Source organism: Pleurodeles waltl, chromosome 6 (assembly GCF_031143425.1).
Source record: "Pleurodeles waltl isolate 20211129_DDA chromosome 6, aPleWal1.hap1.20221129, whole genome shotgun sequence".
Classification (NCBI taxonomy): Eukaryota; Metazoa; Chordata; class Amphibia; order Caudata; family Salamandridae; genus Pleurodeles; species Pleurodeles waltl.
Window position 1 is genome coordinate 695,330,706 of NC_090445.1, and position 13,505 is coordinate 695,344,210.

At 46.6% G+C, this 13,505-nt stretch overlaps 1 protein-coding gene across 7 annotated transcripts in view; it reads right to left on the reverse strand.

The window, feature by feature from the left end:
• The window catches only part of LOC138300179 (uncharacterized), a 395,471-nt gene that overhangs the window by 221,510 nt on the left and 160,456 nt on the right, over nt 1–13,505 (reverse strand). For all 7 annotated transcript variants that reach the window (XM_069239151.1, XM_069239155.1, XM_069239156.1 and 4 more), the window contains one exon: nt 12,408–12,478. In XM_069239151.1, the coding sequence (XP_069095252.1) occupies nt 12,408–12,478 (71 nt within the window). The remainder of the gene's footprint in view (nt 1–12,407; nt 12,479–13,505) is intronic.

Genomic DNA, 13,505 nt, shown 5'->3' on the forward strand with positions numbered 1-13,505 from the left:
GTGCCTGTACTATAGATATGTCATGCATTCCAGAATAAGAAACTCAATGACCCAAGCAGTGAAAGTTCTACGTGGGGACAGTTATGACAGTTGGTGTTTGTGGCTATGATGAATATAGCTATACTCACCTCCATCCGTGTATGCCTAGTCTTTCATTGCCACTTTATAGACAGACAATCTCTGTCCTCTTTTGATTAGATCTTGATTTAATTGTACCACGCAATACAATATTTTCATTTTAAGCACAGAGAATCCTTAACACAGTTAGTGTAAGTGTCAAAATTACAAAAGTATTGAGGGGAGTCCTAATTTGTTTATTCTGCAACTGACATTGCATGACAAAAAAAAGACAGCAGGATTGAATTCCAAACTATAAAAATCACTTTGCTTCCCTTTATCACACGGGAGCAAACCCAATCATAAAGCAAATCTTCAGTTGATGTCGTGGATTCAGAGTCCTTTAACAACTCACACTTTTTTCTTACCATGTAACCACGTCCTCAGAAATAGTTTCCTTTCTCTGCAGGTACCATATGGACCTCGAGCAGAAATAAACACAAGAGGCTTTTGCCTTTTTTGTATGACCATAAAACGACTAGGAGAGTATAATATTGTTCCTTTAAATGTTCCCTCTCGTTCCCCTCATTTTGGTATAATTGTGATCTAACCCTGGTCACTCAGATCAGTGCAGCATCAATAAAGTGTTCTTCCTGCTGTAAGAGATTGAACGCTTCCTGGCCCTACTTTCCTCTCCTGCATTGGATCTTTATAGTGAATGTTTACTTCATCTATGCTGGTGCGTGAACACAACGTCTATCTTAAACTTCCTATTGTTGTAATCAGTGATGGATACTAGTAGATTATAAAAGAAGTAGGTTTGTTTGCGTAGTTGTAGGTTACAGATAAAGCCCCACCATGAACAGCATCCTGCCATTCAGCCCTTCTCAGTCCAATTGTCCACTCATCTAAGCACCAACACTCCCAACATTCCAACCATACAATGACCTCACTCAATGGCTGAGAAGCAGGCGCATTAAGATTGTGGGGGAAATGCATAAAATAGCAAGAGACCACGACAGAGCTCCCCCTTATGAAAACAATTTTAAAAATCAGCAGAAGAAAAGATGGCAAAACACCCTCACAAAACGTCATACAAAACTGTAAGTACCACCCCAACAAAATAAACCGAAAAGGTTAAACGAAGGCTCTTTGCATAACTTCAATACTTCAATGGGATGTAGGGTGGTAAAAACACAGGCAAGCAATACGTACCACAAATTTACAATACAAGTGTGCAGATAACCCAGAACTTCCCTGCTCATCCAATAGAGAACACTAACTACCTGTTCCCCTCCACATCACATACACACCAACAGGATCAGCCTGTTGCCCTCCACAACCCAACACTCAAACAGGACTTGGGCTTCTTCCACACTCTACTACATTGGGATGTAACCACGTACCCCCATCACCATTCACTGAAACAGGACTAGGGTTTCACCTACCCTCTACTGCATTGGGGTGTAACACGTACCCCCATCATCATTCACTTAAATAGAACCAGGGTTCCACCTACCCTCTACTTCACTGGGGAGTAACAACGCACACCCTTAACACTGGCTTAACGCACTTACCCCACATCTTTTACTTCTTAGGAAGGATTGACATATATCACTGGGGTGTGCCATCTTAACATTGGTCTTAATACACTTCCCCCACCTCCTTAACCCCCTAGGAAGGAATTGCATATATCACTGGGGTGAAAACACCCCTTAAAACATTGGGCTAAACCCACTGCCCCTTCATCCTAAACCCCTAGGAAGGATGGTAAATCTAAACTTTGGGCTTAACACATTGCCCCTGTATCCTAAACCCCTCAGGAAGGATGGTCAAGAACACAGTCCCAAATAAGGCCCAAGAGACTAATCTCACAACACTAATAAAAATATGGGTATCTTTCAACCCCACTCACTCTTAAACACTGTAAACAAAGGGTAACTCACCCTAGCTCACCCAAACAATTAGGATACTTCATAAAATTTAACTTGACGAAACATGGAACTATTCACCCATGTGACAAACCACAAGGCAAATTGTGCACTCTAGTATACAATCCTAAAGTTCATCATGGCATCCAGCACAACTTCATGCTTAACTTTCCATAAAGTACATTAAATAAGCCTTTAGCATAACATACTCAAAACAGCATAATTTCTAAGGTCACTACAATAGACATTTTCTTTCTGGCAAGCCTCTCGCCCTTCACCCAGGCAAGCAACTCTGCACCTGTTCCTCCCTGGCGGCAAGTCCAAGAAATAAGGCCACCAGTACGAATTTACAGCTTTTCCCAAGTCACATATACCACCCAAGGCTCGATCGCACCTTCAGTCAGGTTCAGATGTCTTCAATTTGCATACAATTATAATTCCAGTCAGCTCTCTATCTGTTTGCACAGGAAAGCAGTAGTGCACATCCCAACCTTTTCCTTAGAATGCTATGAACAGACCTGGGAAACACCATGAAGTACATTCTAGAATTATTTAGGCTTCAAAAAGACATGCGTGCACTTACTGGTTTTGCGCCATGAATGTCTACATGCCCATCATCGTAATGCTTCTAGGCACTTACACTGTAAGGGACTCAACTCTCAGTAGTGCCCATCACAGTCTTGCTCCTCCAACTGACAGAATGTACCATTCAGCTATTGCACTGAATAATATATAACCGAAAACATAGTTGCAAATAAGTGAATATGGAGATGCATTGAAGACGTTTATAGACTGGATACACATCGTATTAATTGTGGGACTAAATATCACACTTCCCAATTCACCAAGATGACTGCCAGTGTGCACATTACGTTTGTTTCTTTAGGAAGTAGTGCAGATGTCATTGGCATCGCTCTGAACTTTTATCTTCAGGAGATCTCACCTCCTTCATTGACTTCAGCTTAAGCGGCGTACACTAGAGTGAGGGGAACCAAGAAATCTCCTTGGGAACAGGACACCATGCAGAGTCCATTCCTCCCAATGCAATTAACAGCACATCTGCAATTTTTTTTAAATGTTCCTCATACGTGCTGAGTCCACAAAAGATACTTTCCTTTTGGTATAGAGTCCTTACATTTGGAATCAAAAATATACTCACTGCCAGCTGACATAAATGTTACTCACACCGTACACCAATAAAGCTTCAATTCAGCCCTAAAGTGGCTGACTTTACACCCTGCCGATTTTCCTGCATAACGAATGCTGCATTCTTTGTTCACTTGTGCTGCTAGTTGACACCAAATCACCTTAAATCAGGATACACTTCCAAACTGAACAGGCGAAACGTCCCAGATTACTGATGACTGCAGGCGCTCAGGTTGAAAAGGCAATGGAGTGGCTTTCAAGATGTTCTTCTTCACGTCATTCTTCAGTTTCTTTTACATTATATGTTTCTCTTTTCTCTATGTTTCTTGTAGACTTTTTCCTTCCTGTCCCAACTCCTTTCACAAGTAGGTTAGCTTCCAATCGTCGCCATTGTTGTAATCAACGATGGATACTTGTAGGTTATAAAAGAAGTAGGTTTATTAGTTTAGTTGTAGGTTACAGATAAAGCCCCTCCAGGAACAGCATCCTGCCGCTCAGCCCTGCTCACTCCAAATGTTCACTCATCCAAGCACCAATACTCTCAACATTCCAAACATACAATGACTCACTCACCCGCTGAGCAGCAGAGAACATAAAGATTGTGGGAAGAATTCATAAGATAGCAAGAGGCCACAACACCTATATAATCCATAAAATTGATTAATCGTGAATAGAATTCCACTCCAAAGAAGCAGAAGTGGGACTGAGGAACTTTAACAACCTCTGCGACTTTTGGTCTGTTTTTCGCTCGTTTTGCAGAACCTACCCAGTGTTTTTGAAAATAACGTTTCAGAGTCATGATCCACAGTGCTCCTCATCTACCTCGCTTACAAGATCAGCCTGGTGACATGCAGGCTGTTGTGGTGAATCTTTTCATTCATAAGTGCAGATGCAGCACCAAAGTAACACAAACTTCTTGCACTCGGAGTTTCAATAGATGGAGGTCTCCGTTCTTTTCCTCTGATCTGTGTGTAGTTACACACGTAGAAACAGGCGAGGAAAGCTGAGGTAAGGTTGTCAAAAGCAACAGAAAAGAAGGATAAATGTGCTTGCCTTTCTCATACTGTAAGACAGGACTCAACAAGTAAGGGCATCTATATCAGATATTTTCATCGTCATTCAGCCTACCACTGGTCAGGTGAACCCAAGCTTTCATAGCTGCTAACATATGAAAAATTGAGAAATATGCAGCATATAACAAGCCAGTTTTGAAAGGTCTGGAGATATGCATCCCCTCAGCATCGATCTGTACTACTCAACTGTGTGCACTCGTTGACCTTGAAGCAGCTGGATTGAGTGTGACTTGGCTGTCGAAGATCTATTGCAGTGGGGCAACTGATGTGAGCTACGACTGCGAATACAATTTACACGAGGAGTTTGCAATCTGCTCTGAGCGGACAGTGCCCACTATGCCAATACCATCCCTTTGGTGATTGCACTCCAATGAGCCATTCATCCACTGCGTAGGAGGCATAACTTCAGGTGCATCTTGAAAGGATGCATCGTACTGGAAACTATTCTATGCCTCCATTAGGTGGAGGGGAGGGAAGGGAAGATGGGGTATAAATAATTCTATTCTCTTGATTTCGAAAGCAGGATTACCGACCCACGGCAGCACAAAATGTACTTCATTAGAACTGCCGTTAGTTTCACAAGTACTCAGAGTTCTTTGCTTCAGCACCCTAAAATTTAAAATGTTCTGTCTCCCTTTATGGTTCAAGGTCATTCAATCAACATGTCTAAAGGAAACGCTTCAAAATGTTAAACGTTTGACACATTCTATGATAAGGAAGTCCTCACGAGTGGCAGAAAGAGAACACTAAATGTATGCAAATTGCAAAGATTCATGGGAGCAGTTATCATTTAGATAACAAAATGGATACTCCAAACAAGGATAAACTATGCCACAAAAGCTTGCTTTGTGGTGCATGTACTTTAAGGTCTTAACACTGAAATGAATTAATATTGAAAGCATGTAAGTACATGCAAGACGTTTGGGCCAGATGTACGAAAATGCAATTTTTTATTTCTTAAATAGCAACTTCACAGAAATCGCTATTTAAGAAATGCAAAATGCTAGTACAAAGATATCAATTTCCTAACAGCGATTCCTACACAGTAGGAATCGCTGTTAGGAAATCGGTATTAAAAAGTATTAAGAATTCCCATTACATTTGAGTCAATGGGCCGGTTTTGCTTTTCCTAAATAGCAATTTCTTATTAAGAAATCGATATTTAGGAAATGCAAATCCAGGGATGCCAATGGGAAAAGGGCCCCTAGAGGACACCTATGGCTTAAAGCGCATGTGTATGCTCTATCGCAATAAAAAAAAGCACCTTGGGGTGCTTTGTTTTTTAATTGCACCTGGTTACCACCGACTTCAAGTCGGTGGTAATTTCATCTCCAAAATACCCAAATCGCATTTTGGAAATGAATGGTATATCAGAATAGGAAATGCAAACAGGAAATCCCTAACTGCATTTCCTATCCTGTGAATTGTAAATTGCGATTTCTACAGCGTAGAAATTGCAATTTGCGATTCCTTAAAGGGCTTTGTACATTAGAAAAACCTAGTTTGCATTTCTTAACAGCCTGAAATACCTATTCAGACCATTAAGAAATGCAAAGAGGCTTCTTACATCTGGCCCTTAGTGACCTACTAGTAACTACCACTCCAGCAATGCAAGGAGTGAGACTGCGATATCCAAAGTCCAACTCTCGCTCTTACTGCTCAGCATCACACACACAGACACTACCCTAGACGAGGCACTGTTTTACCATTAATCAGCCTGTCCTTCAGCACCCCACATCCACCCACCCACAATTAAATGCATCAATACAGGCAGGTTTCCGTCCCAAGACCAACACCACAGACCAGATTTTCAGTTTGGTTAATCTGTATTGGAAATACGTGCTACTAGCAAGACAGAAGCTCTATGTAGCTTTTATAGATCTCAAGGTCACCTTTGACTCCACGCAACACGTTGTGGCAAGTACTGTTGAACATGGGAATTCCATCAAACTTGCTTGTTTTGACTGTAAGGCTTTATTCCAAGAACTACGCTCAGGTACAGTGGGGCAAAAGTGAAGAATTAACCATTAAGTTTGCCATCAGAGGCGGTGTACACCAAGAGTGTGTACTCGCCCCCACTTTATCCACCCTCTAAATGAACGAAGTGGCGAAGGAACTCTGCGATTGTAAGTATGACACCCTCACAATGAATAACGTAAAAATTCCCATTCAACTCTGGCGTTGTGTAACGTCGCGGTAGGCGGTCGAAGACCTACCGCGCAACTTTGCATTGGTTATCATTGGTCCCTATGGGTTCCAGGAGCCAATGGCGATGTACGCCGGCGGTGACGGTACGCACCGCCGCGTACCTCACCGCCATTTTCTATCTGTTCACTCACCTGCTGCCTGACCTTCAACAGGAGAGGACCTACACTGCAAGTGCTGCTGTAACCTGTGTCTGTAAGCAACAATGGCTCATGTGTTTGCGGAAAGCATTCCTGCCTTCACTGCGGAGTAGTTGTAGAAACTGGTGGGTAGGGTCCTACCCCAGTACACATTACTCTACGGTCCTCCAGATAAACAGGTGAGTACACTGTGAGCATGATGCGTGGGCCATGAATGTATGGCGTGCTGTGTATGTAAGCCACATGTAGGGGGGCAGAGGCGTCTTGGCCAGAGTGCTGCATGTAAGGTGGTCAATGTATGTGCGTCAGGGGATGAAAGGGATATGGTGGGCCATGAGTGTGATGGTCCAGACAGTTGACTAATTCCCTTTTTTGCTGTCTTTTCCATGCAAGTCAGCGCCCACCAGAAAAAGGGTATTTGGCGTGCCATCGCCAAGGAGGTGCGGACCCTGGGGGTCTTTGACAGGCGGAGCACCCACTGCCGCAAGAGGTGAGAGGACCTGCATCGCTGGGCAATGAAGGCAGCGGAGGCCCAGCTGGGGCTGGCCTCCCAACGAGGAAGGGGTGCCCGTCTCACCATGACCCCTCTGATGTTCCGCATCCCGGGGGTGGCCTATCCGGAGTTGGATGGGCGCTTGAAGGCATCGGAGCAGCCACAAGGGGATGAGTACAGATTCTGAATCCTGACTTTGCACGCGTTAAGAGGTACCTGGGTGTGGGATGTGGGCTATGGGTGGCCCTAGGCCAGGGCGAAAATGGCAGGGTAGGTCCCTTGTTGGGCAGGCTCTGAAGCACTCCTACCTCAATAGTGTTAGTGGGCATCTACTACTGGGCAGGGTTCTGTGGGTTTCAGGTGTGCAGATAATGGCATCAGGCATTGTACCCCATGGGCTGGTGTCTATCTTAGTAAATGATTGGGCATGGCCTAGTGCAAAGGGCTGCTCCCTGTGTGTGGTGTACGCCAACGTAGTGGTGTTGCTGGCATTGACCAAGTGTATCCTCTGTCTCTCCCCCCCCCTTTTGTTTTGTCAGCCTATCCTTGTGTGCATTAGCATCATCTGGCGGAGGAGCAGAGGCACCGGCGACGGAGGGAGCTGCATCCCACATTGGCCTGGAGGCCGAATCCACCGACGGTGAGGGCACCAGTGGGACGAAGGGTGAGGGGAGTACCACGACGGGGATAGGAGGGGAGACCACAGACAGCAACTCCTCCTCCGATGGAAGCTCCTTGCCGGAGGTGGACACCTCTGTGCCCACCCCAACAACAGGTACAGCCGCCAACCCCCCAACCAGCACCGCCCTCCCAGCAGCCCCTCAGCGTCTTTCCTGTGCCCGCTCACCCAGGAGAGTGGGCATCTCCTTCGCCCCAGGCACCTCAGGCCCTGCCCCAGTGAGAAGGCTATTGACCTCCTGAGATCCCTCACTGTTGGGCAGTCAACCATTCTGAATGCCATTCAGGGTGTCGAGAGGCATTTGCAACAAACAAATGCATACCTGGGGGCATTCACTCTGGTGTGGCTGTCCAACAGAGAGCATTTCAGGCTCTGGCCTAAGCACTGATGGCAGCCACTGTCTCTGTCTCTAGCCTCCCCCCTCCAACTTCCTCTGCCCAGTCCCAATCCCCTAAACCACAGCCTATCCCAAGCACACCTTTAGACCAGCGTTTACCCAAATCAACACACAGAAATGGCTCAGGCAAACACAAGCACCACACATCATCCCACAGGCAATCACACAAGCACCATCCCCATGCAGACACACCAACATCCACTGTCTCCACTGTGTCCCCCTGCTCCTCCTCGTCCACCTCCCTCCCAGTATCATCTCCAGTCACACCTGCATGCACTACATCCTCATCCACTACCTCCATCACCAGCACGCCCATCACTACTCACCCGTCACTGACAGTCACCACCCCCACATCCATGCACACGTCCCCTGTGTCCTCTCCCAGTGTGTCTGGTACCCCTCCTCCCAAAGTACACAAACGCAAGCATCACCCACCCAACAGCCATCCACCTCACAACAGCATCCAGCCCATGCACCTTCACCCAAACTCAGCAGACAGACACCTCATACAACCACTACCTCTTCCTCCACTCCCAAACCCTCTCCCTCTTCCCGCCCCAGTGTGTCTAAAAAGATTTTCCTGGCCAACATTGACCTCTTCCCTACCCCCTGCCCCCCCGGTCCTTCCCCTCGGGCCAGGGTGTCCAGAACCCAGGCTAGCACCTCAGCCACCAAGTCGGATTCCGCTGTGGTACCTGCAACTCACAGAGGTTCAGATGGGGCAACCGTCAGCCCAGCCAGTGTGCCACCAACCCCTGCAAAGGACAAAACCATTCCGCCACCTGCCATGGTGAAGAAGGGGACAGCATGCAGCAAGGAGCACGACCCACCCAGCAAGGCCTCCTCCAAAACTCCAGCTGCTAGAGCCAAGGTCACAACAGCATCTGCCAAGGTGAGGAAGGGGAAGAAAACCCGAGGCAAGGCATTTCAGCCTTCGGAGGCTGCAGGTGAAGGCCTGGTGCCCACCAGTACAACCGCCAGCCCTGCCACTTGCACCAGGGGCAGCACCGCCACCTGCATTGCAACCTGCACAGCCGCTGGCACCACTACTGTCAGCATCAGCATCCCCAGGGGGCAGCCGTCCAAGGCTGCAGGAGATGGGCTGGAGCCTCCCTCCACCACTGGCAGCACCGGCACCTGCACCACCGCCAGAAGCCCCGCCACAAGCACCGCCGCCTGCACCGCTGACAGTAGGACCACTACCAGCAGCAGCAGTCCCAGTGGGCAGCAGTCCGAGGCTGCAGGAGATGGGCAGGAGCCTTCCAACCACCACTGGCAGCACCCCCACTAGCACCGGCACTACCACCAGTTTGCAGCCTTAGCCGCCGCAGGATGGAGTCTAGCCCTGCCTCCATGGACTATCATGCAACCTGGTCCCTGCAAATCTTGTGCCTCAGACACCCAGGTGAGGGAATGTGAACTGCCACACCCCAAGTGCTGCATCACTGGGCACAAGGCCCCCTCAAGAACCAGTGGAGATATGCATCCACTCACCCCCTCCTTGGCAGGATGAAGCACACTGGGCACAAGGCCCCCTCCAGAACCAGTGGAGAAGCCATCCACTAGAGAGACTGTGGCTTTGCGCTTCCCAGGACCAAGCAGGGGGCAAACCACCCATGAGAGACTGTGGCTTTGCACTCCCCAGGACCAAGCAGTGGGTAAACCACCCACTTGAGTGACTGTGGCTTTGCACTCCCCAGCACATCGCTGTGGGCAAACTACCCACTGGGGAGACTGTGGCCTTGCACTCCCCAGGACATTGCTGTGGGGATGGAGCCCCCTCCAGGAGCAGTGGCGTTGTCCCATCTTCCAGCTGAGGTGCCCCCCTTCCCTGTCCCCTTGAGGTGCCTGTGAGGTTTCGACCTGATGCCCCTGCAGTGTTCTCTCCATATTGAGGCAGGAGTCAAGTGTGGGCTTGGCCCATGATTTTTGGCCCAGTGGCCCACAGACATTTGGAAAGGACAATGTACGGCCTTATGTACATATTGTATATTTTTGTAAATACTGTTTTCCTATTCGTTACGTATATCTGCCTATTTCTAATATATCACTGATTTGACTCTATTAATTTTGTCCTTGCGTTCTTCCAGACGGTTACAGGGTGTAAATGTAATGTTGTTGCATCTGTTTGTGTGTATGGTGGTGAGGGTGGGGGTGGGTGGGGTGTCGTGTTGCGTACATGTGTCACTCTCTCCCCCCCCCCCTGTGTACTAGGTGCAGTACTCACCGTTGTCGTCCCCGCCGCCTTTGGTATTCCTGGTAGATGAGGAAGTTGACCAGCATGGGCAGGACCTGTAACTCAGGCTCCATGGCATCCTGGTTCTTCGTTGAGTGTCAAGAGGTGAGTGGTTTCCCTTCTGTGTTCTGTTTCTGTCGTGCTTTTGATGGCATTGGTACCGCCCCAGAAAAGCTGGCGGATTGTGATCGGGTGGGTGGTACATTGTCTTCCACCTGTCTGTGTTGGCGGTTTCCATCGTGGTTGTGATCCCATTTTTGTTACCGCCAGCCTGTTGGCGGTATTACCGCCGCTTTAACTCCGACCGCCACGGTTGTAATGAGGGCCTAAATCTTTTGGTCACTTTGGGGTCAAACTAACCAGCGATCTAAAATGGCTGCCTCAGTTATCAAAGTCCTCTCTAGTAATTGAACACAGTTCCAATGCTATTATCAGGGTCCACAATACCACCAGTTCGCGATCTCTTTCTCCAGCTTTAGCAGTGTATCAAGCTAAGGCACAAGGAGCTGTCTTATTTGGTGTGGAACTGTGGGGACAAAGTAACATGGACTGCTTAACTACCACAGAAAATAAATTTATAAGGAAACTTTTTAAACTACCTTCTGGTATTCCAATTACCCCACTTTATCTGGACTTAAACCTATGCATAGAAGCGAACTTGGCAGCCCTGAGGCCTCTGGCCTACTGGGTCCATCACTGGGTCCATCTGTGGTTCATCAACGAACTGAGCCATTACAGGGACTCACTAAGAGATCTGATTACTCCAGCCAATATCAGCCATATACCCTGGATGAAGTCAGTGCGTGACTGGTTCAGTAGACTGAACCTGGACAGATTTTGGGATGAGCCAGACTGTTTACGTAAAGCTGATATACATGCTTAAAAACTGTTATTGGGAGTTTCTAAATGAGCAACTACTTTTGACAGATATTCATGGTGCTCTGACAAGCAGATTCCTGAGAGAGAAAGTTGTTCTCATGTTTTGAACTATTCCTTGATAAGATCACTCCTGCTCTCTGCAAAAGCTTGTACACACGATTCAGGATTGGAACACTTCCTCTACATCCCGTCACTAGCAGGTGGAATAGGGGCACCACTTTAAGTTCATGTCCCGCATATGGCCTAGCAAATGAGACTGAAGCCACTGTCCTATTCACATGCACAGAGTACAGCGATGCCGTGCAGCAGATGGATTCCCCCTATTTGCTTGCATCTTGGGACAATACACCACCTGCAAGCTTTAAGAATTTTAAAATACGACACAGCAGAGGCAATTGTATCCTCAGTAAGCAGATTCTTGCTATCATTTTGGTGCATGCGCCAAAAGTTTTTAGTACAGGAAGAATAATATTTAACTGGGAAATTTTATTTTTTTGGTATTAGATGATTTTATAGCACAATTGATCGCATTTACTGTGGGATCTTTGGTAACCGAGAAAACCACGCCTGCTAAGGGCATTGAGGATTTGGGTGCATTAATAGGTCTGAGACTAATCAAGAGGCTGTATCAGAGGAACCTTCACTTTTTAAAAAAAACCTATTTTTTAAACGTGGTTTTTAAACTTATACTGTTGAAATTGTTTCAAAGGTAATGTATCTTATTTGCACTTTGATGGTCTTCTATGACTGAATAAAGTATTTATCTATCTATCTAAATGCATCATTAACATGCCTTCTCCAGCAACTGTCACTGACCTGCCCAATCAAAGTGTCCTTTATAACCCTTTGGACTTTGTTTTCTACCCAATAGACCCAATAACGAGGGGGCAATTTCACCTGTATGAAGCTGGACAAAAATAACTTCATCATCCACACCAAAGGCTTAGGGGAAACTTTGGCAAATCTTAAAATACAAAGCTGTAAGGGCACCAATAATCTCTTAGATGGAAATTTACAGATATGGAAGAGATACCAGTTTCTACGGTAAAGAGGGCAATACAAACTTTCGAACAAGCTATGGACTGGGAAAAATTATTAATACAATCTTAAATAGTTGATGGTGTCCACTATCCACAAAAATCAGCTTTATAGAAAAGAAACAGTTGCTCACCACTTCTTCCCGCACTGCACCCTCTGGAGATGCCTTGGGCAGTATTTTGCAAACAGGCGGCGAATGCACTCCTAAAATACATAGCAAAAGCAGGTCATTCAAGGTGTGTCCCAGCAGGCCGGCCTCTCAGAATGTGCTATCAAGCCATAAGGTATGTGCTCTCTGACAGAAAGCTCATGGCTTTTGACATCTGTCTGGGTTCTGTGTGTAACCCCCAGCAAACACTGGCTGCATGTTACAAGTTGTGGGGGGATTGATCTACGAAGAACAGATCCCCCAAGCGATTACTTCAGGGCAATTCAATCCTCTGTGGCAGTATTTACCCCCAAAAACCAAATCCGACTGTACAATCGGCAATTGCAGGTAAAGGTCAAAGCATGTTGTCTGCATACAGGAAATGGCAGCAGAAGAAACAACAAATATGCTGAGTTCACCTTAGACTATCGCACCACGCTCTCATTGCACCCTGGTAGGCAAACCCGGATTAAATCTCAGCGCACGTTCTGTACATCCGTTCACCATTTTTTTTTTTATGTCTGCCTTTAAGCAAGAGATTTTACTAAAATTATATGCATAACACATGCACATATGGGGGCTTTCAGCCAGCCCTTCTTATGCATTGGTCTGCAATTGTGTCATTCATATTTTTCTTTCGCCCACTGCAACAGACAGTATAGGTCAGTGGTTCCCAACCTTTTGACTTCTGTGGACCCCCATTTTATCATTAACGAACCCAGGGACCCCCACTGAATCATTATTGAAATCTGGGGACCTCCCCCCAGTGAGTCATTGAGGACCTAAACTGTTAATATTAATTAATTTTCTGAGCAGTCACGGACCCCCTGAGAAGGCTTTGCGGACCCCCAGGGGTCCCCAGACCACAGGTTGGGAACCACTGGCATAGGGCAATGGATCAACCCACTTCAGCCATTGGCGAACGTCATTATGAGTGACAGCATTCTCCACTTTCATGTGAAGCACATCCATAAACAAAGTAGTTTCCTTAAGTGCCACTTGCAACCTAACATCAGTGGGAGAAATAACCCGAATCACTTTAAGAATAAAGAATTGGATTGTTGGGATATTTAGGACATCAAT